General features: G+C 41.2%; 1 protein-coding gene across 1 annotated transcript in view; it reads right to left on the bottom strand.

Moving 5' to 3' along the window:
- The window catches only part of LOC139413951 (PHD finger protein 2), a 168702-nt gene that overhangs the window by 32272 nt on the left and 110142 nt on the right, over positions 1-26288 (bottom strand). The window contains exon 20 of the mRNA XM_071161841.1: positions 1518-1627. Within this exon, the coding sequence (XP_071017942.1) occupies positions 1518-1627 (110 nt within the window). The remainder of the gene's footprint in view (positions 1-1517; positions 1628-26288) is intronic.

Raw genomic sequence — 26288 nt, 5'->3', positions numbered from 1 at the left:
TAACCTGGTGAGTTCCCCTCCTCAACAGCACTCTTCCCAGCTAACCTGGTGAGTTCCCCCTCAATAACACTCTTCCCAGCTAACCTGGTGAGTTCCCCCCCCTCAACAGCACTCTTCCCAGCTAACCTGGTGAGTTCCCCCCCTCAACAGCACTCTTCCCAGCTAACCTGGTGAGTTCCCCTCCTCAACAACACTCTTCCCAGCTAACCTGGTGAGTTCCCCTCCTCAACAGCACTCTTCCCAGCTAACCTGGTGAGTTCCCCCCCTCAACAGCACTCTTCCCAGCTAACCTGGTGAGTTCCCCCAATCAACAGCACTCTTCCCAGCTAACCTGGTGAGTTCCCCTCCTCAACAACACTCTTGCCAGCTAACCTGGTGAGTTCACCTCTCAACATCACTCTTCCCAGCTAACCTGGTGAGTTCCCCTCCTCAACAGCACTCTTCCCAGCTAACCTGGTGAGTTCCCCTCCTCAACAGCACTCTTCCCAGCTAACCTGGTGAGTTCCCCTCCTCAACAGCACTCTTCCCAGCTAACCTGGTGAGTTCCCCTCCTCAACAGCACTCTTGCCAGCTAACCTGGTGAGTTCCCCTCCTCAACAGTACTCTTCCCAGCTAACCTGGTGAGTTCCCCTCAACAGCACTCTTGCCAGCTAACCTGGTGAGTTCACCCCTCAACATCACTCTTCCCAGCTAACCTGGTGAGTTCCCCTCCTCAACAGCACTCTTCCCAGCTAACCTGGTGAGTTCCCCTCCTCAACAGCACTCTTCCCAGCTAACCTGGTGAGTTCCCCCTCAATAACACTCTTCCCAGCTAACCTGGTGAGTTCCCCCCTCAACAGCACTCTTCCCAGCTAACCTGGTGAGTTCCCCCCCTCAACAGCACTCTTCCCAGCTAACCTGGTGAGTTCCCCTCCTCAACAACACTCTTCCCAGCTAACCTGGTGAGTTCCCCTCCTCAACAGCACTCTTCCCAGCTAACCTGGTGAGTTCCCCTCCTCAACAGCACTCTTCCCAGCTAACCTGGTGAGTTCCCCTCCTCAACAGCACTCTTCCCAGCTAACCTGGTGAGTTCCCCTCCTCAACAGCACTCTTCCCAGCTAACCTGGTGAGTTCCCCTCCTCAACAACACTCTTCCCAGCTAACCTGGTGAGTTCCTGTCCTCAACAGCACTCCTGCCAGCTAACCTGGTGAGTTCCCCTCTTCAACAGCACTCTTCCCTACTAACCTGGTGTGTGTGTCCCGCCCCGTCAACACTCTTCCCTACTAACCTGGTGTCCCCCCCCCCGTCAACACTCTTCCCTACTAACCTGGTGTGTCCCGCCCCCCGTCAACACTCTTCACTACTAACCTGGTGTCGTCCCCCCATCAACACTCTTCCCTACTAACCTGGTGTGTCCCGCCCCCCGTCAACACTCTTCCCTACTAACCTGGTGTATTCCCCCCCCCCCCCCGTCAACACTCTTCCCTACTAACCTGGTGTCCCCCCCCCCCCCCCGTCAACACTCTTCCCTACTAACCTGGTGTGTGAGTTTGGCTGCAGCAGCTGCCAGTCCTGTCTCTATGGACGCCACTCTTGCTCCTTCTCTGGCCGGCCTCGCCTGACGAAGCACAGAGGGACCGACACGTGCTGCAACCACAGAGACACCATAACACTCACTTCACAGCTCAGACAATACATGCATCTATACGGAACAAAATTACCAAACAATTTCAAAGACTACTGAGCTACAGTTCATAAGGAATTCAGTCAATTGAAATAAATAAATGTGGCCCTAATACATGGATTGGGAATACAAATATGCACCTGTTGGTCACAGATACCTTAAAAATTCAAAAAGCACTTGCAAATCTGAGCTACTTTGTTGCAGGTGCATGGTAACATTTGAATACATTGAGAAAAAAATAAGAAACCGGCACACTGCTCTGACAAGTATCACTACTCTGGATAGTATCACTGCTCTGATAGTATCACTGCTAGTATCACTACTCTGGATAGTATCACTGCTCTGGATAGTATCACTACTAGTATCACTACTCTGGATAGTATCACTACTCTGGATAGTATCACTACTAGTATCACTACTCTGGATAGTATCACTACTCTGGATAGTATCACTACTCTGGATAGTATCACTGCTAGTATCACTACTGTGGATAGTAGCACTGCTCTGGATAGTATCACTACTCTGGATAGTATCACTACTCTGGATAGTATCACTGCTCTAGATAGTATCACTGCTAGTATCACTGCTCTGGATAGTATCACTACTCTGGATAGTATCACTACTCTGGATAGTATCACTACTCTGGATAGTATCACTGCTCTTGATAGTATCACTACTCTTGATAGTATAACTACTCTGGATAGTATCACTACTCTGGATAGTATCACTGCTCTGGATAGTATCACTGCTCTGGATAGTATCACTACTCTGGATAGTATCACTACTCTGGATAGTATCACTACTCTGGATAGTATCACTACTAGTATCACTGCTCTTGATAGTATCACTACTCTTGATAGTATCACTACTCTGGATAGTATCACTACTCTGGATAGTATCACTACTCTGGATAGTATCACTACTCTGGATAGTATCACTACTCTGGATAGTATCACTGCTCTGGATAGTATCACTACTCTGGATAGTATCACTACTAGTATCACTACTCTGGATAGTATCACTACTCTAGATAGTATCACTAGTCTGGATAGTATCACTAGTCTGGATAGTATCACTACTCTGGATAGTATCACTACTAGTATCACTGCTCTTGATAGTATCACTACTCTTGATAGTATCACTACTCTGGATAGTATCACTACTCTGGATAGTATCACTACTAGTATCACTGCTCTTGATAGTATCACTACTCTTGATAGTATCACTACTCTGGATAGTATCACTACTCTGGATAGTATCACTACTCTGGATAGTATCACTACTCTGGATAGTATCACTACTCTGGATAGTATCACTGCTCTTGATAGTATCACTACTCTTGATAGTATCACTGCTAGTATCACTGCTCTGGATAGTATCACTACTCTGGATAGTATCACTGCTAGTATCACTGCTCTGGATAGTATCACTACTCTGGATAGTATCACTGCTAGTATCACTACTCTGGATAGTATCACTGCTAGTATCACTGCTCTGGATAGTATTACTACTCTGGATAGTATCACTACTCTGGATAGTATCACTACTCTGGATAGTATCACTGCTCTTGATAGTATCACTACTCTTGATAGTATAACTACTCTGGATAGTATCACTACTCTGGATAGTATCACTGCTATTATCACTACTCTGGATAGTATCACTGCTCTTGATAGTATCACTACTCTGGATAGTATCACTGCTAGTATCACTGCTCTGGATAGTATCACTACTCTGGATAGTATCACTGCTATTATCACTACTCTGGATAGTATCACTACTCTGGATAGTATCACTGCTAGTATCACTACTCTGGATAGTATCACTACTCTGGATAGTGTCACTACTCTGGATAGTATCACTGCTCTTGATAGTATCACTACTCTTGATAGTATCACTGCTAGTATCACTACGCTGGATAGTATCACTACTCTGGATAGCATCACTGCTAGTATCACTACTCTGGATAGTATCACTACTCTGGATAGTATCACTAATCTGGAAAGTATCACTACTCTGGATAGTATCACTACTAGTATCACTGCTCTGGATAGTATCACTGCTCTGGATAGTATCACTACTCTGGATAGTATCACTACTCTGGATAGTATCACTACTCTGGATAGTATCACTACTCTGGATAGTATCACTGCTAGTATCACTACTCTGGATAGTATCACTACTCTGGATAGTGTCACTACTCTGGATAGTATCACTGATCTTGATAGTATCACTACTCTTGATAGTATCACTGCTAGTATCACTACGCTGGATAGTATCACTACTCTGGATAGCATCACTGCTAGTATCACTACTCTGGATAGTATCACTACTCTGGATAGTATCGCTACTAGTATCACTGCTCTGGATAGTATCACTGCTCTGGATAGTATCACTGCTCTGGATAGTATCACTACTCTGGATAGTATCGCTACTGGTATCACTACTCTGGATAGTATCACTACCCTGGATAGTATCACTACTCTGGATAGTATCACTACTCTTGATAGTATCACTACTCTGGATAGTATCACTGCTCTGGATAGTATCACTGCTCTGGACAGTATCACTGCTCTTGATAGTATCACTGCTCTTGATAGTATCACTACTCTGGCTAGTATCACTGCTCTGACTAGTATCACTGCTCTGACTAGTATCACTGCTCTGACTAGTATCACTACTCTGACTAGTATCACTACTCTGGATAGTATCACTGCTCTGGATAGTATCACTGCTCTGGATAGTATCACTACTCTGGATAGTATCACTGCTCTGGATAGTATCACTACTCTGGATAGTATCACTGCTCTGGATAGTATCACTGATAGTATCACTACTCTGGATAGTATCACTACTCTAGATAGTATCACTACTCTGGATAGTATCACTACTCTGATAGTATCACTACTCTGGATAGTATCACTGCTCTGGACAGTATCACTGCTAGTATCACTACTCTGACTAGTATCACTGCTCTGGATAGTATCACTGCTCTGGACAGTATCACTACTCTGGATAGTATCACTGCTCTGGACAGTATCACTGCTAGTATCACTGCTCTTGATAGTATCACTGCTCTTGATAGTATCACTGCTCTGGATAGTATCCCTGCTCTGGATAGTATCACTGCTCTGGACAGTATCACTGCTAGTATCACTGCTCTTGATAGTATCACTGCTCTGGACAGTATCACTGCTAGTATCACTGCTCTTGATAGTATCACTGCTCTTGATAGTATCACTGCTCTGGATAGTATCACTGCTCTGGATAGTATCACTGCTCTGGAGAGTATCACTGCTAGTATCACTGCTCTGGATAGTATCACTGCTCTGGACAGTATCACTGCTAGTATCACTGCTCTTGATAGTATCACTGCTCTTGATAGTATCACTGCTCTGGATAGTATCACTGCTGGTATCACTGCTCTGCATAGGTTCACTACTCTGGATAGTATCACTACTCTGGATAGTATCACTGCTCTGGAAAGTATCACTGCTAGTATCACTGCCCTGGCTAGTATCACTACTCAGGATAGTATCACTACTCTGGATAGTATCACTACTCTGGATAGTATCACTGCTCTGGATCACTGCCCTGGCTAGTATCACTACTCTGGATAGTATCACTACTCTGGATAGTATCACTGCTCTGGATATTATCACTGCTAGTATCACTATACTGGATAGTATCACTACTCTGGATAGTATCACTGCTATTATCACTACTCTGGATATTATCACTGCTCTGGATAGTATCACTGCTCTGGATAGTATCACTACTCTGGATAGTATCACTACTCTGGATAGTATCACTACTTTGGTTAGTATCACTGCTCCCGATAGTATCACTGCTCTTGATAGTATCACTACTCTGGATAGTATCACTACTCTGGATAGTATCACTACTCTGGATAGTATCACTACCCTGGATAGTTTCACTACTCTGGATAGTATCACTGCTAGAATCACTACTCTGGATAGTATCACTACTCTTGATAGTATCACTACTAGTATCACTACTCTGGATAGTATCACTACTCTGGATAGTATCACTGCTCTGCATAGTATCACTGCTCTGCATAGTATCACTGCTCTGGATAGTATCACTGCTCTGGATAGTATCACTACTAGTATCACTACTCTGATAGTATCACTACTCTGGATAGTATCACTACTCTGGATAGTATCACTGCTCTGGATAGTATCACTAATCTGGATAGTATCACTACTAGTATCACTACTCTGATAGTATCACTACTCTAGATAGTATCACTAGTCTGGATAGTATCACTAGTCTGGATAGTATCACTAGTCTGGATAGTATCACTGCTCTGGATAGTATCACTGCTCTGGATAGTATCACTGCTCTTGATAGTATCACTGCTCTGGATAGTATCACTGCTAGTATCACTGCTCTTGATAGTATCACTGCTCTTGATAGTATCACTGCTCTTGATAGTATCACTACTCTGGATAGTAGTGATACTACTCTGGATAGTATCACTGCTCTGATAGTATCACTGCTCTGGAAAGTATCACTGCTAGTATCACTGCCCTGGCTAGTATCACTACTCTGGATAGTATCACTACTCTGGATAGTATCACTGCTCTGGATAGTATCACTGCTAGTATCACTATACTGGATAGTATCACTACTCTGGATAGTATCACTGCTATTATCACTACTCTGGATAGTATCACTGCTCTGGATAGTATCACTGCTCTGGATAGTATCACTACTTTGGTTAGTATCACTACTTTGGTTAGTATCACTGCTCCCGATAGTATCACTGCTCTTGATAGTATCACTACTCTGGCCCTCCAGGACACCTACACCACCCGATGTCACAGGAAGGCCATAAAGATCATCAAGGACATCAACCACCCGAGCCACTGCCTGTTCACCCCGCTATCATCCAGAAGGCGAGGTCAGTACAGGTGCATCAAAGCTGGGACCGAGAGACTGAAAAACAGCTTCTATCTCAAGGCTATCAGACTGTTAAACAGCCACCACTAACATTGAGTGGCTGCTGCCAACACACTGACACTGACTCAACTCCAGCCACTTTAATAATGGGAATTGATGGGAAATGATGTAAATATATCACTAGCCACTTTAAACAATGCTACCTTATATAATGTTACTTACCCTACATTATTCATCTCATATGCATACGTATATACTGTACTCTATATCATCGACTGTATCCTTATGTAATACATGTATCACTAGCCACTTTAACTATGCCACTTTGTTTACATACTCATCTCATATGTATATACTGTACTCGATACCATCTACTGTATCTGCCTATGCTGCTCTGTACCATCGCTCATTCATATATCCTTATGTACATATTCTTTATCCCCTCACACTGTGTACAAGACAGTAGTTTTGGAATTGTTAGTTAGATTACTTGTTGGTTATTACTGCATTGTCGGAACTAGAAGCACAAGCATTTCGCTACACTCGCATTAACATCTGCTAACCATGTGTATGTGACAAATAAAATTTGATTTGATTTGATAGTATCACTACTCTGGATAGTATCACTACCCTGGATAGTTTCACTACTCTGGATAGTATCACTGCTAGAATCACTACTCTGGATAGTATCACTACTCTTGATAGTATCACTACTAGTATCACTACTCTGAATAGTATCACTACTCTGGATAGTATCACTGCTCTGCATAGTATCACTACTCTGACTAGTATCACTACTCTGACTAGTATCACTACTCTGGATAGTATCACTGCTAGTATCACTATACTGGATAGTATCACTACTCTGGATAGTATCACTGCTATTATCACTACTCTGGATAGTATCACTGCTATTATCACTACTCTGGATAGTATCACTGCTATTATCACTACTCTGGATAGTATCACTACTCTAGATAGTATCACTGCTATTATCACTACTCTGGATAGTATCACTGCTATTATCACTACTCTGGATAGTATCACTGCTATTATCACTACTCTGGATAGTATCACTACTCTAGATAGTATCACTACTCTGGATAGTATCACTACTCTGGATAGTATCACTACTCTGGATAGTATCACTACTCTGGATAGTATCACTGCTAGTATCACTATACTGGATAGTATCACTACTCTGGATAGTATCACTGCTCTTATCACTACTCTGGATAGTATCACTGCTCTGGATAGTATCACTGCTCTGGATAGTATCACTGCTCTGGATATTATCACTGCTAGTATCACTATACTGGATAGTATCACTACTCTGGATAGTATCACTGCTATTATCACTACTCTGGATAGTATCACTGCTATTATCACTACTCTGGATAGTATCACTGCTATTATCACTACTCTGGATAGTATCACTACTCTAGATAGTATCACTACTCTGGATAGTATCACTACTCTGGATAGTATCACTACTCTGGATAGTATCACTACTCTGGATAGTATCACTGCTAGTATCACTATACTGGATAGTATCACTACTCTGGATAGTATCACTGCTCTTATCACTACTCTGGATAGTATCACTGCTCTGGATAGTATCACTGCTCTGGATATTATCACTGCTAGTATCACTATACTGGATAGTATCACTACTCTGGATAGTATCACTGCTATTATCACTACTCTGGATAGTATCACTGCTCTGGATAGTATCACTGCTCTGGATAGTATCACTACTAGTATCACTGCTCTTGATAGTATCACTGCTCTTGATAGTATCACTGCTCTTGATAGTATCACTGCTCTGACTAGTATCACTGCTCTGACTAGTATCACTGCTCTGACTAGTATCACTACTCTGACTAGTATCACTACTCTGGATAGTATCACTACTCTGGATAGTATCACTGCTCTGGATAGTATCACTACTCTTGATAGTATCACTACTCTGGATAGTATCACTACTCTGGATAGTATCACTGATAGTGTCACTACTCTGGATAGTATCAATACTCTAGATAGTATCACTACTCTGATAGTATCACTACTCGGATAGTATCACTATACTGGATAGTATCACTACTCTGGATAGTATCACTACTCTGGATAGTATCACTACTCTGGATAGTATCACTACTCTGGATAGTATCACTACTCTGGATAGTATCACTGCTCTGGATAGTAGCACTACTAGTATCACTGCTCTTGATAGTATCACTGCTCTTGATAGTATCACTGCTCTGGACATTATCACTACTATGGATAGTATCACTGCTCTTGATAGTATCACTGCTCTGGATAGTATCCCTGCTCTGGATAGTACCAATGCTCTAGATAGTATCACTGCTCTGGACAGTATCACTGCTAGTATCACTGCTCTTGATAGTATCACTGCTCTGGATAGTATCACTACTCTGGATAGTATCACTACTCTGGATAGTATCACTGCTCTGGAAAGTATCACTGCTAGTATCACTGCCCTGGCTAGTATCACTACTCAGGATAGTATCACTACTCTGGATAGTATCACTGCTCTGGATAGTATCACTGCTGGTATCACTGCTCTGCATAGGTTCACTACTCTGGATAGTATCACTACTCTGGATAGTATCACTACTCTGGATAGTATCACTGCTCTGATAGTATCACTGCTCTGGAAAGTATCACTGCTAGTATCACTGCCCTGGCTAGTATCACTACTCAGGATAGTATCACTACTCTGGATAGTATCACTGCTCTGGATAGTATCACTGCTAGTATCACTGCCCTGGCTAGTATCACTACTCTGGATAGTATCACTACTCTGGATAGTATCACTGCTCTGGATATTATCACTGCTAGTATCACTATACTGGATAGTATCACTGCTCTGGATAGTATCACTAGTCTGGATAGTATCACTACTCTGGATAGTATCACTGCTCTGGATAGTATCACTGCTCTGGATAGTATCACTACTCTGGATAGTATCACTACTCTGGATAGTATCACTACTTTGGTTAGTATCACTGCTCCCGGTAGTATCACTGCTCTTGATAGTATCACTACTCTGGATAGTATCACTACTCTGGATAGTATCACTACTCTGGATAGTATCACTACCCTGGATAGTTTCACTACTCTGGATAGTATCACTGCTAGAATCACTACTCTGGATAGTATCACTACTCTTGATAGTATCACTACTAGTATCACTACTCTGGATAGTATAACTACTCTGGATAGTATCACTGCTCTGGATGGTATCACTGCTCTGGATAGTATCACTGCTAGAATCACTACTCTGGATAGTATCACTACTCTTGATAGTATCACTACTAGTATCACTACTCTGGATAGTATCACTACTCTGGATAGTATCACTGCTCTGCATAGTATCACTGCTCTGGATAGTATCACTGCTCTGGATAGTATCACTACTAGTATCACTACTCTGATAGTATCACTACTCTGGATAGTATCACTACTCTGGATAGTATCACTACTCTGGATAGTATCACTGCTCTGGATAGTATCACTGTTCTGGATAGTATCACTACTAGTATCACTACTCTGATAGTATCACTACTCTAGATAGTATCACTAGTCTGGATAGTATCACTAGTCTGGATAGTATCACTGCTCTGGATAGTATCACTGCTCTGGATAGTATCGCTGCTCTTGATAGTATCACTGCTCTGGATAGTATCACTGCTCTGGAAAGTATCACTGCTAGTATCACTGCCCTGGCTAGTATCACTACTCAGGATAGTATCACTACTCTGGATAGTATCACTGCTCTGGATAGTATCACTGCTAGTATCACTGCCCTGGCTAGTATCACTACTCTGGATAGTATCACTACTCTGGATAGTATCACTGCTAGTATCACTATACTGGATAGTATCACTACTCTGGATAGTATCACTGCTATTATCACTACTCTGGATAGTATCACTGCTCTGGATAGTATCACTGCTCTGGATAGTATCACTACTTTGGTTAGTATCACTGCTCCCGATAGTATCACTGCTCTTGATAGTATCACTACTCTGGATAGTATCACTACTCTGGATAGAATCACTACCCTGGATAGTATCACTACCCTGGATAGTTTCACTACTCTGGATAGTATCACTGCTAGAATCACTACTCTGGATAGTATCACTACTCTTGATAGTATCACTACTAGTATCACTACTCTGGATAGTATCACTACTCTGGATAGTATCACTGCTCTGCATAGTATCACTGCTCTGACTAGTATCACTACTCTCGATAGTATCACTGCTCTGGATAGTATCACTACTCTGACTAGTATCACTACTCTGGATAGTATCACTACTCTGGATAGTATCACTGCTCTGCATAGTATCACTGCTCTGGATAGTATCACTGCTCTGGATAGTATCACTACTAGTATCACTACTCTGATAGTATCACTACTCTGGATAGTATCACTACTCTGGATAGTATCACTACTCTGGATAGTATCACTACTCTGGATAGTATCACTGCTAGTATCACTATACTGGATAGTATCACTACTCTGGATAGTATCACTGCTCTTATCACTACTCTGGATAGTATCACTGCTCTGGATAGTATCACTGCTCTGGATATTATCACTGCTAGTATCACTATACTGGATAGTATCACTACTCTGGATAGTATCACTGCTATTATCACTACTCTGGATAGTATCACTGCTCTGGATAGTATCACTGCTCTGGATAGTATCACTACTAGTATCACTGCTCTTGATAGTATCACTGCTCTGACTAGTATCACTACTCTGACTAGTATCACTACTCTGACTAGTATCACTACTCTGGATAGTATCACTGCTCTGGATAGTATCACTGCTCTGGATAGTATCACTACTCTGGATAGTATCACTACTCTGGATAGTATCACTGATAGTGTCACTACTCTGGATAGTATCACTACTCTAGATAGTATCACTACTCTGGATAGTATCACTACTCTGATAGTATCACTACTCGGATAGTATCACTATACTGGATAGTATCACTACTCTGGATAGTATCACTACTCTGGATAGTATCACTACTCTGGATAGTATCACTACTCTGGATAGTATCACTACTCTGGATAGTATCACTACTCTGGATAGTATCACTGCTCTGGATAGTATCACTACTAGTATCACTGCTCTTGATAGTATCACTGCTCTTGATAGTATCACTGCTCTGGACAGTATCACTACTCTGGATAGTATCACTGCTCTTGATAGTATCACTGCTCTGGATAGTATCACTGCTCTTGATAGTATCACTGCTCTGGATAGTATCACTACTCTGAATAGTATCACTGCTCTGGATAGTATCACTGCTCTGGACAGTATCACTGCTCTGGATAGTATCACTGCTCTTGATAGTATCACTGCTCTGGATAGTATCCCTGCTCTGGATAGTACCACTGCTCTAGATAGTATCACTGCTCTGGACAGTATCACTGCTAGTATCACTGCTCTTGATAGTATCACTGCTCTGGATAGTATCACTACTCTGGATAGTATCACTGCTCTGGATAGTATCACTGCTGGTATCACTGCTCTGCATAGGTTCACTACTCTGGATAGTATCACTACTCTGGATAGTATCACTACTCTGGATAGTATCACTGCTCTGATAGTATCACTGCTCTGGAAAGTATCACTGCTAGTATCACTGCCCTGGCTAGTATCACTACTCAGGATAGTATCACTACTCTGGATAGTATCACTGCTCTGGATAGTATCACTGCTAGTATCACTGCCCTGGCTAGTATCACTACTCTGGATAGTATCACTACTCTGGATAGTATCACTGCTCTGGATATTATCACTGCTAGTATCACTATACTGGATAGTATCACTGCTCTGGATAGTATCACTAGTCTGGATAGTATCACTGCTCTGGATAGTATCACTGCTCTGGATAGTATCACTACTCTGGATAGTATCACTACTCTGGATAGTATCACTACTTTGGTTAGTATCACTGCTCCCGATAGTATCACTGCTCTTGATAGTATCACTACTCTGGATAGTATCACTACTCTGGATAGTATCACTACTCTGGATAGTATCACTACTCTGGATAGTATCACTACCCTGGATAGTTTCACTACTCTGGATAGTATCACTGCTAGAATCACTACTCTGGATAGTATCACTACTCTTGATAGTATCACTACTAGTATCACTACTCTGGATAGTATAACTACTCTGGATAGTATCACTGCTCTGGATGGTATCACTGCTCTGGACAGTATCACTGCTAGTATCACTGCTCTTGATAGTATCACTGCTCTGGATAGTATCACTACTCTGGATAGTATCACTGCTCTGGATAGTATCACTGCTCTGGAAAGTATCACTGCTAGTATCACTGCCCTGGCTAGTATCACTACTCTGGATAGTATCACTGCTCTGGATAGTATCACTGCTGGTATTACTGCTCTGCATAGGTTCACTACTCTGGATAGTATCACTACTCTGGATAGTATCACTACTCTGGATAGTATCACTGCTCTGATAGTATCACTGCTCTGGAAAGTATCACTGCTAGTATCACTGCCCTGGCTAGTATCACTACTCAGGATAGTATCACTACTCTGGATAGTATCACTGCTCTGGATAGTATCACTGCCCTGGCTAGTATCACTACTCTGGATAGTATCACTACTCTGGATAGTATCACTGCTGGATATTATCACTGCTAGTATCTCTATACTGGATAGTATCACTGCTCTGGATAGTATCACTAGTCTGGATAGTATCACTACTCTGGATAGTATCACTGCTCTGGATAGTATCACTGCTCTGGATAATATCACTACTCTGGATAGTATCACTACTCTGGATAGTATCACTACTTTGGTTAGTATCACTGCTCCCGATAGTATCACTGCTCTTGATAGTATCACTACTCTGGATAGTATCACTACTCTGGATAGTATCACTACTCTGGATAGTATCACTACCCTGGATAGTTTCACTACTCTGGATAGTATCACTGCTAGAATCACTACTCTGGATAGTATCACTACTCTTGATAGTATCACTACTAGTATCACTACTCTGGATAGTATAACTACTCTGGATAGTATCACTGCTCTGGATGGTATCACTGCTCTGGATAGTATCACTGCTAGAATCACTACTCTGGATAGTATCACTACTCTTGATAGTATCACTACTAGTATCACTACTCTGGATAGTATCACTACTCTGGATAGTATCACTACTCTGGATAGTATCACTGTTCTGGATAGTATCACTACTAGTATCACTACTCTGATAGTATCACTACTCTAGATAGTATCACTAGTCTGGATAGTATCACTAGTCTGGATAGTATCACTGCTCTGGATAGTATCACTGCTCTGGATAGTATCACTGCTCTTGATAGTATCACTGCTCTGGATAGTATCACTGCTCTGGAAAGTATCACTGCTAGTATCACTGCCCTGGCTAGTATCACTACTCAGGATAGTATCACTACTCTGGATAGTATCACTGCTCTGGATAGTATCACTGCTAGTATCACTGCCCTGGCTAGTATCACTACTCTGGATAGTATCACTACTCTGGATAGTATCACTGCTAGTATCACTATACTGGATAGTATCACTACTCTGGATAGTATCACTGCTATTATCACTACTCTGGATAGTATCACTGCTCTGGATAGTATCACTGCTCTGGATAGTATCACTACTTTGGTTAGTATCACTGCTCCCGATAGTATCACTGCTCTTGATAGTATCACTACTCTGGATAGTATCACTACTCTGGATAGTATCACTACTCTGGATAGTATCACTACCCTGGATAGTTTCACTACTCTGGATAGTATCACTGCTAGAATCACTACTCTGGATAGTATCACTACTCTTGATAGTATCACTACTCTGGATAGTATCACTACTCTGGATAGTATCACTGCTCTGCATAGTATCACTGCTCTGACTAGTATCACTACTCTGGATAGTATCACTGCTCTGGATAGTATCACTACTCGGACTAGTATCACTACTCTGGATAGTATCACTACTCTGGATAGTATCACTGCTCTGCATAGTATCACTGCTCTGGATAGTATCACTACTAGTATCACTACTCTGATAGTATCACTACTCTGGATAGTATCACTACTCTGGATAGTATCACTACTCTGGATAGTATCACTGCTCTGGATAGTATCACTGCTCTGGATAGTATCACTACTAGTATCACTACTCTGATAGTATCACTACTCTAGATAGTATCACTAGTCTGGATAGTATCACTAGTCTGGATAGTATCACTAGTCTGGATAGTATCACTGCTCTGGATAGTATCACTGCTCTGGATAGTATCACTGCTCTTGATAGTATCACTGCTCTGGATAGTATCACTGCTCTGGATAGTATCACTGCTCTTGATAGTATCACTGCTCTGGATAGTATCACTGCTCTTGATAGTATCACTGCTCTTGATAGTATCACTGCTCTGCATAGTATCACTACTCTGGATAGTATCACTGCTCTGGATAGTATCACTGCTAGTATCACTATACTGGATAGTATCACTACTCTGGATAGTATCACTGCTATTATCACTACTCTGGATAGTATCACTACTCTGGATAGTATCAATACTCTGGATAGTATCACTACTCTGGATAGTATCACTACTCTAGATAGTATCACTACTCTGGATAGTATCACTGCTCTGGATAGTATCACTACTAGTATCACTACTCTGGATATTATCACTACTCTGGATAGTATCACTACTCTAGATAGTATCACTACTCTGGATAGTATCACTACTCTTGATATTATCACTACTAGTATCACTACTCTGGATAGTATCACTGCTCTGGATAGTATCACTACTCTGGATAGTATCACTACTTTGGTTAGTATCACTGCTCCCGATAGTATCACTGCTCTTGATAGTATCACTACTCTGGATAGTATCACTACTCTGGATAGTATCACTACTCTGGATAGTATCACTACCCTGGACAGTTTCACTACTCTGGATAGTATCACTGCTAGAATCACTACTCTGGATAGTATCACTACTCTTGATAGTATCACTACTAGTATCACTACTCTGGATAGTATCACTACTCTGGATAGTATCACTGCTCTGCATAGTATCACTGCTCTGGATAGTATCACTGCTCTTGATAGTATCACTGCTCTGACTAGTATCACTACTCTGACTAGTATCACTACTCTGGATAGTATCACTACTCTGGATAGTATCACTACTCTGGATAGTATCAATACTCTGGATAGTATCACTACTCTGGATAGTATCACTGCTAGTATCACTATACTGGATAGTATCACTACTCTGGATAGTATCACTGCTATTATCACTACTCTGGATAGTATCACTGCTCTGGATAGTATCACTGCTCTGGATATTATCACTGCTAGTATCACTATACTGGATAGTATCACTACTCTGGATAGTCTCACTGCTCTTGATAGTATCACTACTCTGGATAGTATCACTGCTCTGGATAGTATCACTGCTCTGGATAGTATCACTACTAGTATCACTACTCTGACTAGTATCACTACTCTGGATAGTATCACTGCTCTGGATAGTATCACTGCTCTGGATAGTATCACTACTCTGGATAGTATCACTACTCTGGATAGTATCACTACTCTGGATAGTATCACTGATAGTGTCACTACTCTGGATAGTATCACTACTCTAGATAGTATCACTACTCTGGATAGTATCACTACTCTGATAGTATCACTACTCGGATAGTATCACTACTCTGGATAGTATCACTACTCTGGATAGTATCACTGCTCTGGATAGTATCACTACTAGTATCACTGCTCTTGATTGTATCACTGCTCTTGATAGTATCACTGCTCTGGATAGTATCACTACTAGTATCACTACTCTGGATAGTATCACTACTCTGGATAGTATCACTGCTCTGGAAAGTATCACTGCTAGTATCACTGCTCTTGATAGTATCACTGCTCTGGATAGTATCACTACTCTGGATAGTATCACTGCTCTGGATAGTATCACTGCTCTGGAAAGTATCACTGCTAGTATCACTGCCCTGGCTAGTATCACTACTCAGGATAGTATCACTACTCTGGATAGTATCACTGCTCTGGATAGTATCACTGCTGGTATCACTGCTCTGCATAGGTTCACTACTCTGGATAGTATCACTACTCTGGATAGTATCACTGCTCTGATAGTATCACTGCTCTGGAAAGTATCACTGCTAGTATCACTGCCCTGGCTAGTATCACTACTCAGGATAGTATCACTACTCTGGATTGTATCACTGCTCTGGATAGTATCACTGCTAGTATCACTGCCCTGGCTAGTATCACTACTCTGGATAGTATCACTACTCTGGATAGTATCACTGCTATTATCACTACTCTGGATAGTATCACTGCTCTGGATAGTATCACTGCTCTGGATAGTATCACTACTCTGGATAGTATCACTACTCTGGATAGTATCACTACTTTGGTTAGTATCACTGCTCCCGATAGTATCACTGCTCTTGATAGCATCACTACTCTGGATAGTATCACTACTCTGGATAGTATCACTACTCTGGATAGTATCACTACCCTGGATAGTTTCACTACTCTGGATAGTATCACTGCTAGAATCACTACTCTGGATATTATCACTACTCTTGATAGTATCACTATTAGTATCACTACCCTGGATAGTTTCACTACTCTGGATAGTATCACTGCTAGAATCACTACTCTGGATAGTATCACTACTCTTGATAGTATCACTACTAGTATCACTACTCTGGATAGTATCACTACTCTGGATAGTATCACTGCTCTGCATAGTATCACTGCTCTGGATAGTATCACTGCTCTGGATAGTATCACTACTAGTATCACTACTCTGGATAGTATCACTACTCTGGATAGTATCACTACTCTGGATAGTATCACTGCTCTGGATAGTATCACTGCTCTGGATAGTATCACTGCTCTGGATAGTATCACTACTAGTATCACTACTCTGATAGTATCACTACTCTAGATAGTATCACTAGTCTGGATAGTATCACTAGTCTGGATAGTATCACTGCTCTGGATAGTATCACTGCTCTGGATAGTATCACTGCTCTTGATAGTATCACTGCTCTGGATAGTATCACTGCTCTGGAAAGTATCACTGCTAGTATCACTGCCCTGGCTAGTATCACTACTCAGGATAGTATCACTACTCTGGATAGTATCACTGCTCTGGATAGTATCACTGCTAGTATCACTGCCCTGGCTAGTATCACTACTCTGGATAGTATCACTACTCTGGATAGTATCACTGCTCTGGATAGTATCACTGCTAGTATCACTATACTGGATAGTATCACTACTCTGGATAGTATCACTGCTATTATCACTACTCTGGATAGTATCACTGCTCTGGATAGTATCACTGCTCTGGATAGTATCACTACTTTGGTTAGTATCACTGCTCCCGATAGTATCACTGCTCTTGATAGTATCACTACTCTGGATAGTATCACTACTCTGGATATTATCACTACTCTGGATAGTATCACTACCCTGGATAGTTTCACTACTCTGGATAGTATCACTGCTAGAATCACTACTCTGGATAGTATCACTACTCTTGATAGTATCACTACTAGTATCACTACTCTGGATAGTATCACTACTCTGGATAGTATCACTGCTCTGCATAGTATCACTGCTCTGGATAGTATCACTGCTCTGGATAGTATCACTACTAGTATCACTACTCGGATAGTATCACTACTCTGGATAGTATCACTACTCTGGATAGTATCACTGCTCTGGATAGTATCACTGCTCTGGATAGTATCACTACTAGTATCACTACTCTGATAGTATCACTACTCTAGATAGTATCACTAGTCTGGATAGTATCACTAGTCTGGATAGTATCACTAGTCTGGATAGTATCACTGCTCTGGATAGTATCACTGCTCTGGATAGTATCACTGCTCTTGATAGTATCACTGCTCTGGATAGTATCACTGCTCTTGATAGTATCACTGCTCTTGATAGTATCACTGCTCTGGATAGTATCACTACTCTGGATAGTATCACTACTCTAGATAGTATCACTACTCTGGATAGTATCACTGCTCTGGATAGTATCACTGCTCTGGATAGTATCACTACTCTGGATAGTATCACTACTTTGGTTAGTATCACTGCTCCCGATAGTATCACTGCTCTTGATAGTATCACTACTCTGGATAGTATCACTACTCTGGATAGTATCACTACACTGGATAGTATCACTACCCTGGATAGTTTCACTACTCTGGATAGTATCACTGCTAGAATCACTACTCTGGATAGTATCACTACTCTTGATAGTATCACTACTAGTATCACTACTCTGGATAGTATCACTACTCTGGATAGTATCACTGCTCTGCATAGTATCACTGCTCTGACTAGTATCACTGCTCTGGATAGTATCACTGCTCTGGATAGTATCACTACTCTGGATAGTATCACTACTCTGGATAGTATCACTACTCTGGATAGTATCACTGCTCTTGATAGTATCACTGCTCTGACTAGTATCACTACTCTGGATAGTATCACTACTCTGACTAGTATCACTACTCTGACTAGTATCACTACTCTGGATAGTATCACTACTCTGGATAGTATCACTACTCTGGATAGTATCACTACTCTGGATAGTATCACTACTCTGGATAGTATCACTGCTCTGGATAGTATCACTACTAGTATCACTACTCTGGATAGTATCACTACTCTGGATAGTATCACTACTCTAGATAGTATCACTACTCTGGATAGTATCACTACTCTTGATATTATCACTACTAGTATCACTACTCTGGATAGTATCACTGCTCTGGATAGTATCACTACTCTGGATAGTATCACTACTTTGGTTAGTATCACTGCTCCCGATAGTATCACTGCTCTTGATAGTATCACTACTCTGGATAGTATCACTACTCTGGATAGTATCACTACTCTGGATAGTATCACTACCCTGGATAGTTTCACTACTCTGGATAGTATCACTGCTAGAATCACTACTCTGGATAGTATCACTACTCTTGATAGTATCACTACTACTATCACTACTCTGGATAGTATCACTACTCTGGATAGTATCACTGCTCTGCATAGTATCACTGCTCTGGATAGTATCACTGCTCTTGATAGTATCACTGCTCTGACTAGTATCACTACTCTGACTAGTATCACTACTCTGGATAGTATCACTACTCTGGATAGTATCACTACTCTGACTAGTATCACTACTCTGGATAGTATCACTACTCTGGATAGTATCACTACTCTGGATAGTATCACTACTCTGGATAGTATCAATACTCTGGATAGTATCACTACTCTGGATATTATCACTGCTAGTATCACTATACTGGATAGTATCACTACTCTGGATAGTATCACTGCTATTATCACTACTCTGGATAGTATCACTGCTCTGGATAGTATCACTGCTCTTGATAGTATCACTGCTCTTGATAGTATCACTGCTCTGGATAGTATCACTACTCTGGATAGTATCACTACTCTAGATAGTATCACTACTCTGGATAGTATCACTGCTCTGGATAGTATCACTGCTCTGGATAGTATCACTACTCTGGATAGTATCACTACTTTGGTTAGTATCACTGCTCCCGATAGTATCACTGCTCTTGATAGTATCACTACTCTGGATAGTATCACTACTCTGGATAGTATCACTACACTGGATAGTATCACTACCCTGGATAGTTTCACTACTCTGGATAGTATCACTGCTAGAATCACTACTCTGGATAGTATCACTACTCTTGATAGTATCACTACTAGTATCACTACTCTGGATAGTATCACTACTCTGGATAGTATCACTGCTCTGCATAGTATCACTGCTCTGACTAGTATCACTGCTCTGGATAGTATCACTGCTCTGGATAGTATCACTACTCTGGATAGTATCACTACTCTGGATAGTATCACTACTCTGGATAGTATCACTGCTCTTGATAGTATCACTGCTCTGACTAGTATCACTACTCTGGATAGTATCACTACTCTGACTAGTATCACTACTCTGACTAGTATCACTACTCTGGATAGTATCACTACTCTGGATAGTATCACTACTCTGGATAGTATCACTACTCTGGATAGTATCACTACTCTGGATAGTATCACTGCTCTGGATAGTATCACTACTAGTATCACTACTCTGGATAGTATCACTACTCTGGATAGTATCACTACTCTAGATAGTATCACTACTCTGGATAGTATCACTACTCTTGATATTATCACTACTAGTATCACTACTCTGGATAGTATCACTGCTCTGGATAGTATCACTACTCTGGATAGTATCACTACTTTGGTTAGTATCACTGCTCCCGATAGTATCACTGCTCTTGATAGTATCACTACTCTGGATAGTATCACTACTCTGGATAGTATCACTACTCTGGATAGTATCACTACCCTGGATAGTATCACTACCCTGGATAGTTTCACTACTCTGGATAGTATCACTGCTAGAATCACTACTCTGGATAGTATCACTACTCTTGATAGTATCACTACTACTATCACTACTCTGGATAGTATCACTACTCTGGATAGTATCACTGCTCTGCATAGTATCACTGCTCTGGATAGTATCACTGCTCTTGATAGTATCACTGCTCTGACTAGTATCACTACTCTGACTAGTATCACTACTCTGACTAGTATCACTACTCTGGATAGTATCACTACTCTGGATAGTATCACTACTCTGACTAGTATCACTACTCTGGATAGTATCACTACTCTGGATAGTATCACTACTCTGGATAGTATCACTACTCTGGATAGTATCAGTACTCTGGATAGTATCACTACTCTGGATATTATCACTGCTAGTATCACTATACTGGATAGTATCACTACTCTGGATAGTATCACTGCTATTATCACTACTCTGGATAGTATCACTGCTCTGGATAGTATCACTGCTCTGGATATTATCACTGCTAGTATCACTATACTGGATAGTATCACTACTCTGGATAGTATCACTGCTCTTGATAGTATCACTACTCTGGATAGTATCACTGCTCTGGATAGTATCACTACTAGTATCACTGCTCTTGATAGTATCACTGCTCTTGATAGTATCACTGCTCTGACTAGTATCACTACTCTGACTAGTATCACTACTCTGACTAGTATCACTACTCTGGATAGTATCACTGCTCTGGATAGTATCACTGCTCTGGATAGCATCACTACTCTGGATAGTATCACTACTCTGGATAGTATCACTACTCTGGATAGTATCACTGATAGTATCACTACTCGGATAGTATCACTACTCTGGATAGTATCACTACTCTGGATAGTATCACTGCTCTGGATAGTATCACTGCTCTGGACAGTATCACTGCTAGTATCACTGCTCTTGATAGTATCACTGCTCTTGATATAGTATCACTGCTCTGGATAGTATCACTACTCTGGATAGTATCACTACTCTGGATAGTATCACTGCTCTGGATAGTATCACTGCTCTGGAAAGTATCACTGCTAGTATCACTGCCCTGGCTAGTATCACTACTCAGGATAGTATCACTACTCTGGATAGTATCACTGCTCTGGATAGTATCACTGCTGGTATCACTGCTCTGCATAGGTTCACTACTCTGGATAGTATCACTACTCTGGATAGTATCACTACTCTGGATAGTATCACTACTCTGGATAGTATCACTGCTCTGATAGTATCACTGCTCTGGAAAGTATCACTGCTAGTATCACTGCCCTGGCTAGTATCACTACTCAGGATAGTATCACTACTCTGGATAGTATCACTGCTCTGGATAGTATCACTGCTAGTATCACTGCCCTGGCTAGTATCACTACTCTGGATAGTATCACTACTCTGGATAGTATCACTGCTCTGGATATTATCACTGCTAGTATCACTATACTGGATAGTATCACTACTCTGGATAGTATCACTGCTATTATCACTACTCTGGATAGTATCACTGCTCTGGATAGTATCACTGCTCTGGATAGTATCACTACTCTGGATAGTATCACTACTCTGGATAGTATCACTACTTTGGTTAGTATCACTGCTCCCGATAGTATCACTACTCTGGATAGTATCACTGCTCTGGATAGTATCACTGCTCTGGAAAGTATCACTGCTAGTATCACTGCCCTGGCTAGTATCACTACTCTGGATAGTATCACTGCTCTGGATAGTATCACTGCTGGTATCACTGCTCTGCATAGGTTCACTACTCTGGATAGTATCACTACTCTGGATAGTATCACTGCTCTGATAGTATCACTGCTCTGGAAAGTATCACTGCTAGTATCACTGCCCTGGCTAGTATCACTACTCAGGATAGTATCACTACTCTGGATAGTATCACTGCTCTGGATAGTATCACTGCTAGTATCACTGCCCTGGCTAGTATCACTACTCTGGATAGTATCACTACTCTGGATAGTATCACTGCTCTGGATATTATCACTGCTAGTATCACTATACTGGATAGTATCACTACTCTGGATAGTATCACTGCTATTATCACTACTCTGGATAGTATCACTGCTCTGGATAGTATCACTGCTCTGGATAGTATCACTACTCTGGATAGTATCACTACTCTGGATAGTATCACTACTTTGGTTAGTATCACTGCTCCCGATAGTATCACTGCTCTTGATAGCATCACTACTCTGGATAGTATCACTACTCTGGATAGTATCACTACTCTGGATAGTATCACTACCCTGGATAGTTTCACTACTCTGGATAGTATCACTGCTAGAATCACTACTCTGGATATTATCACTACTCTTGATAGTATCACTATTAGTATCACTACCCTGGATAGTTTCACTACTCTGGATAGTATCACTGCTAGAATCACTACTCTGGATAGTATCACTACTCTTGATAGTATCACTACTAGTATCACTACTCTGGATAGTATCACTACTCTGGATAGTATCACTGCTCTGCATAGTATCACTACTCTGGATAGTATCACTGGTCTGGATAGTATCACTACTAGTATCACTACTCTGATAGTATCACTACTCTGGATAGTATCACTACTCTGGATAGTATCACTGCTCTGGATAGTATCACTGCTCTGGATAGTATCACTGCTCTGGATAGTATCACTACTAGTATCACTACTCTGATAGTATCACTACTCTAGATAGTATCACTAGTCTGGATAGTATCACTAGTCTGGATAGTATCACTGCTCTGGATAGTATCACTGCTCTGGATAGTATCACTGCTCTTGATAGTATCACTGCTCTGGATAGTATCACTGCTCTGGAAAGTATCACTGCTAGTATCACTGCCCTGGCTAGTATCACTACTCAGGATAGTATCACTACTCTGGATAGTATCACTGCTCTGGATAGTATCACTGCTAGTATCACTGCCCTGGCTAGTATCACTACTCTGGATAGTATCACTACTCTGGATAGTATCACTGCTCTGGATAGTATCACTGCTAGTATCACTATACTGGATAGTATCACTACTCTGGATAGTATCACTGCTATTATCACTACTCTGGATAGTATCACTGCTCTGGATAGTATCACTGCTCTGGATAGTATCACTACTTTGGTTAGTATCACTGCTCCCGATAGTATCACTGCTCTTGATAGTATCACTACTCTGGATAGTATCACTACTCTGGATATTATCACTACTCTGGATAGTATCACTACCCTGGATAGTTTCACTACTCTGGATAGTATCACTGCTAGAATCACTACTCTGGATAGTATCACTACTCTTGATAGTATCACTACTAGTATCACTACTCTGGATAGTATCACTACTCTGGATAGTATCACTGCTCTGCATAGTATCACTGCTCTGGATAGTATCACTGCTCTGGATAGTATCACTACTAGTATCACTACTCTGATAGTATCACTACTCTGGATAGTATCACTACTCTGGATAGTATCACTGCTCTGGATAGTATCACTGCTCTGGATAGTATCACTACTAGTATCACTACTCTGATAGTATCACAACTCTAGATAGTATCACTAGTCTGGATAGTATCACTAGTCTGGATAGTATCACTAGTCTGGATAGTATCACTGCTCTGGATAGTATCACTGCTCTGGATAGTATCACTGCTCTTGATAGTATCACTGCTCTGGATAGTATCACTGCTCTTGATAGTATCACTGCTCTTGATAGTATCACTGCTCTGGATAGTATCACTGCTAGTATCACTATACTGGATAGTATCACTACTCTGGATAGTATCACTACTCTAGATAGTATCACTACTCTGGATAGTATCACTGCTCTGGATAGTATCACTGCTCTGGATAGTATCACTACTCTGGATAGTATCACTACTTTGGTTAGTATCACTGCTCCCGATAGTATCACTGCTCTTGATAGTATCACTACTCTGGATAGTATCACTACTCTGGATAGTATCACTACACTGGATAGTATCACTACCCTGGATAGTTTCACTACTCTGGATAGTATCACTGCTAGAATCACTACTCTGGATAGTATCACTACTCTTGATAGTATCACTACTAGTATCACTACTCTGGATAGTATCACTACTCTGGATAGTATCACTGCTCTGCATAGTATCACTGCTCTGACTAGTATCACTGCTCTGGATAGTATCACTACTAGTATCACTGCTCTGGATAGTATCACTACTCTGGATAGTATCACTACTCTGGATAGTATCACTACTCTGGATAGTATCACTACTCTGGATAGTATCACTACTCTGGATAGTATCACTGCTCTGACTAGTATCACTACTCTGGATAGTATCACTACTCTGACTAGTATCACTACTCTGACTAGTATCACTACTCTGGATAGTATCACTACTCTGGATAGTATCACTACTCTGGATAGTATCACTACTCTGGATAGTATCACTGCTCTGGATAGTATCACTACTAGTATCACTACTCTGGATAGTATCACTACTCTGGATAGTATCACTACTCTGGATAGTATCACTACTCTGGATAGTATCACTACTCTTGATATTATCACTACTAGTATCACTACTCTGGATAGTATCACTGCTCTGGATAGTATCACTACTCTGGATAGTATCACTACTTTGGTTAGTATCACTGCTCCCGATAGTATCACTGCTCTTGATAGTATCACTACTCTGGATAGTATCACTACTCTGGATAGTATCACTACTCTGGATAGTATCACTACCCTGGATAGTTTCACTACTCTGGATAGTATCACTGCTAGAATCACTACTCTGGATAGTATCACTACTCTGGATAGTATCACTGCTCTGCATAGTATCACTGCTCTGGATAGTATCACTGCTCTTGATAGTATCACTGCTCTGACTAGTATCACTACTCTGACTAGTATCACTACTCTGGATAGTATCACTACTCTGACTAGTATCACTACTCTGGATAGTATCACTACTCTGGATAGTATCACTACTCTGGATAGTATCACTACGCTGGATAGTATCAATACTCTGGATAGTATCACTACTCTGGATATTATCACTGCTAGTATCACTGTACTGGATAGTATCACTACTCTGGATAGTATCACTGCTATTATCACTACTC

This window comes from Oncorhynchus clarkii, chromosome 7 (assembly GCF_045791955.1).
Source record: "Oncorhynchus clarkii lewisi isolate Uvic-CL-2024 chromosome 7, UVic_Ocla_1.0, whole genome shotgun sequence".
Lineage (NCBI taxonomy): Eukaryota > Metazoa > Chordata > Actinopteri > Salmoniformes > Salmonidae > Oncorhynchus > Oncorhynchus clarkii.
This window is presented reverse-complemented; position numbering and strand designations above follow the sequence as displayed.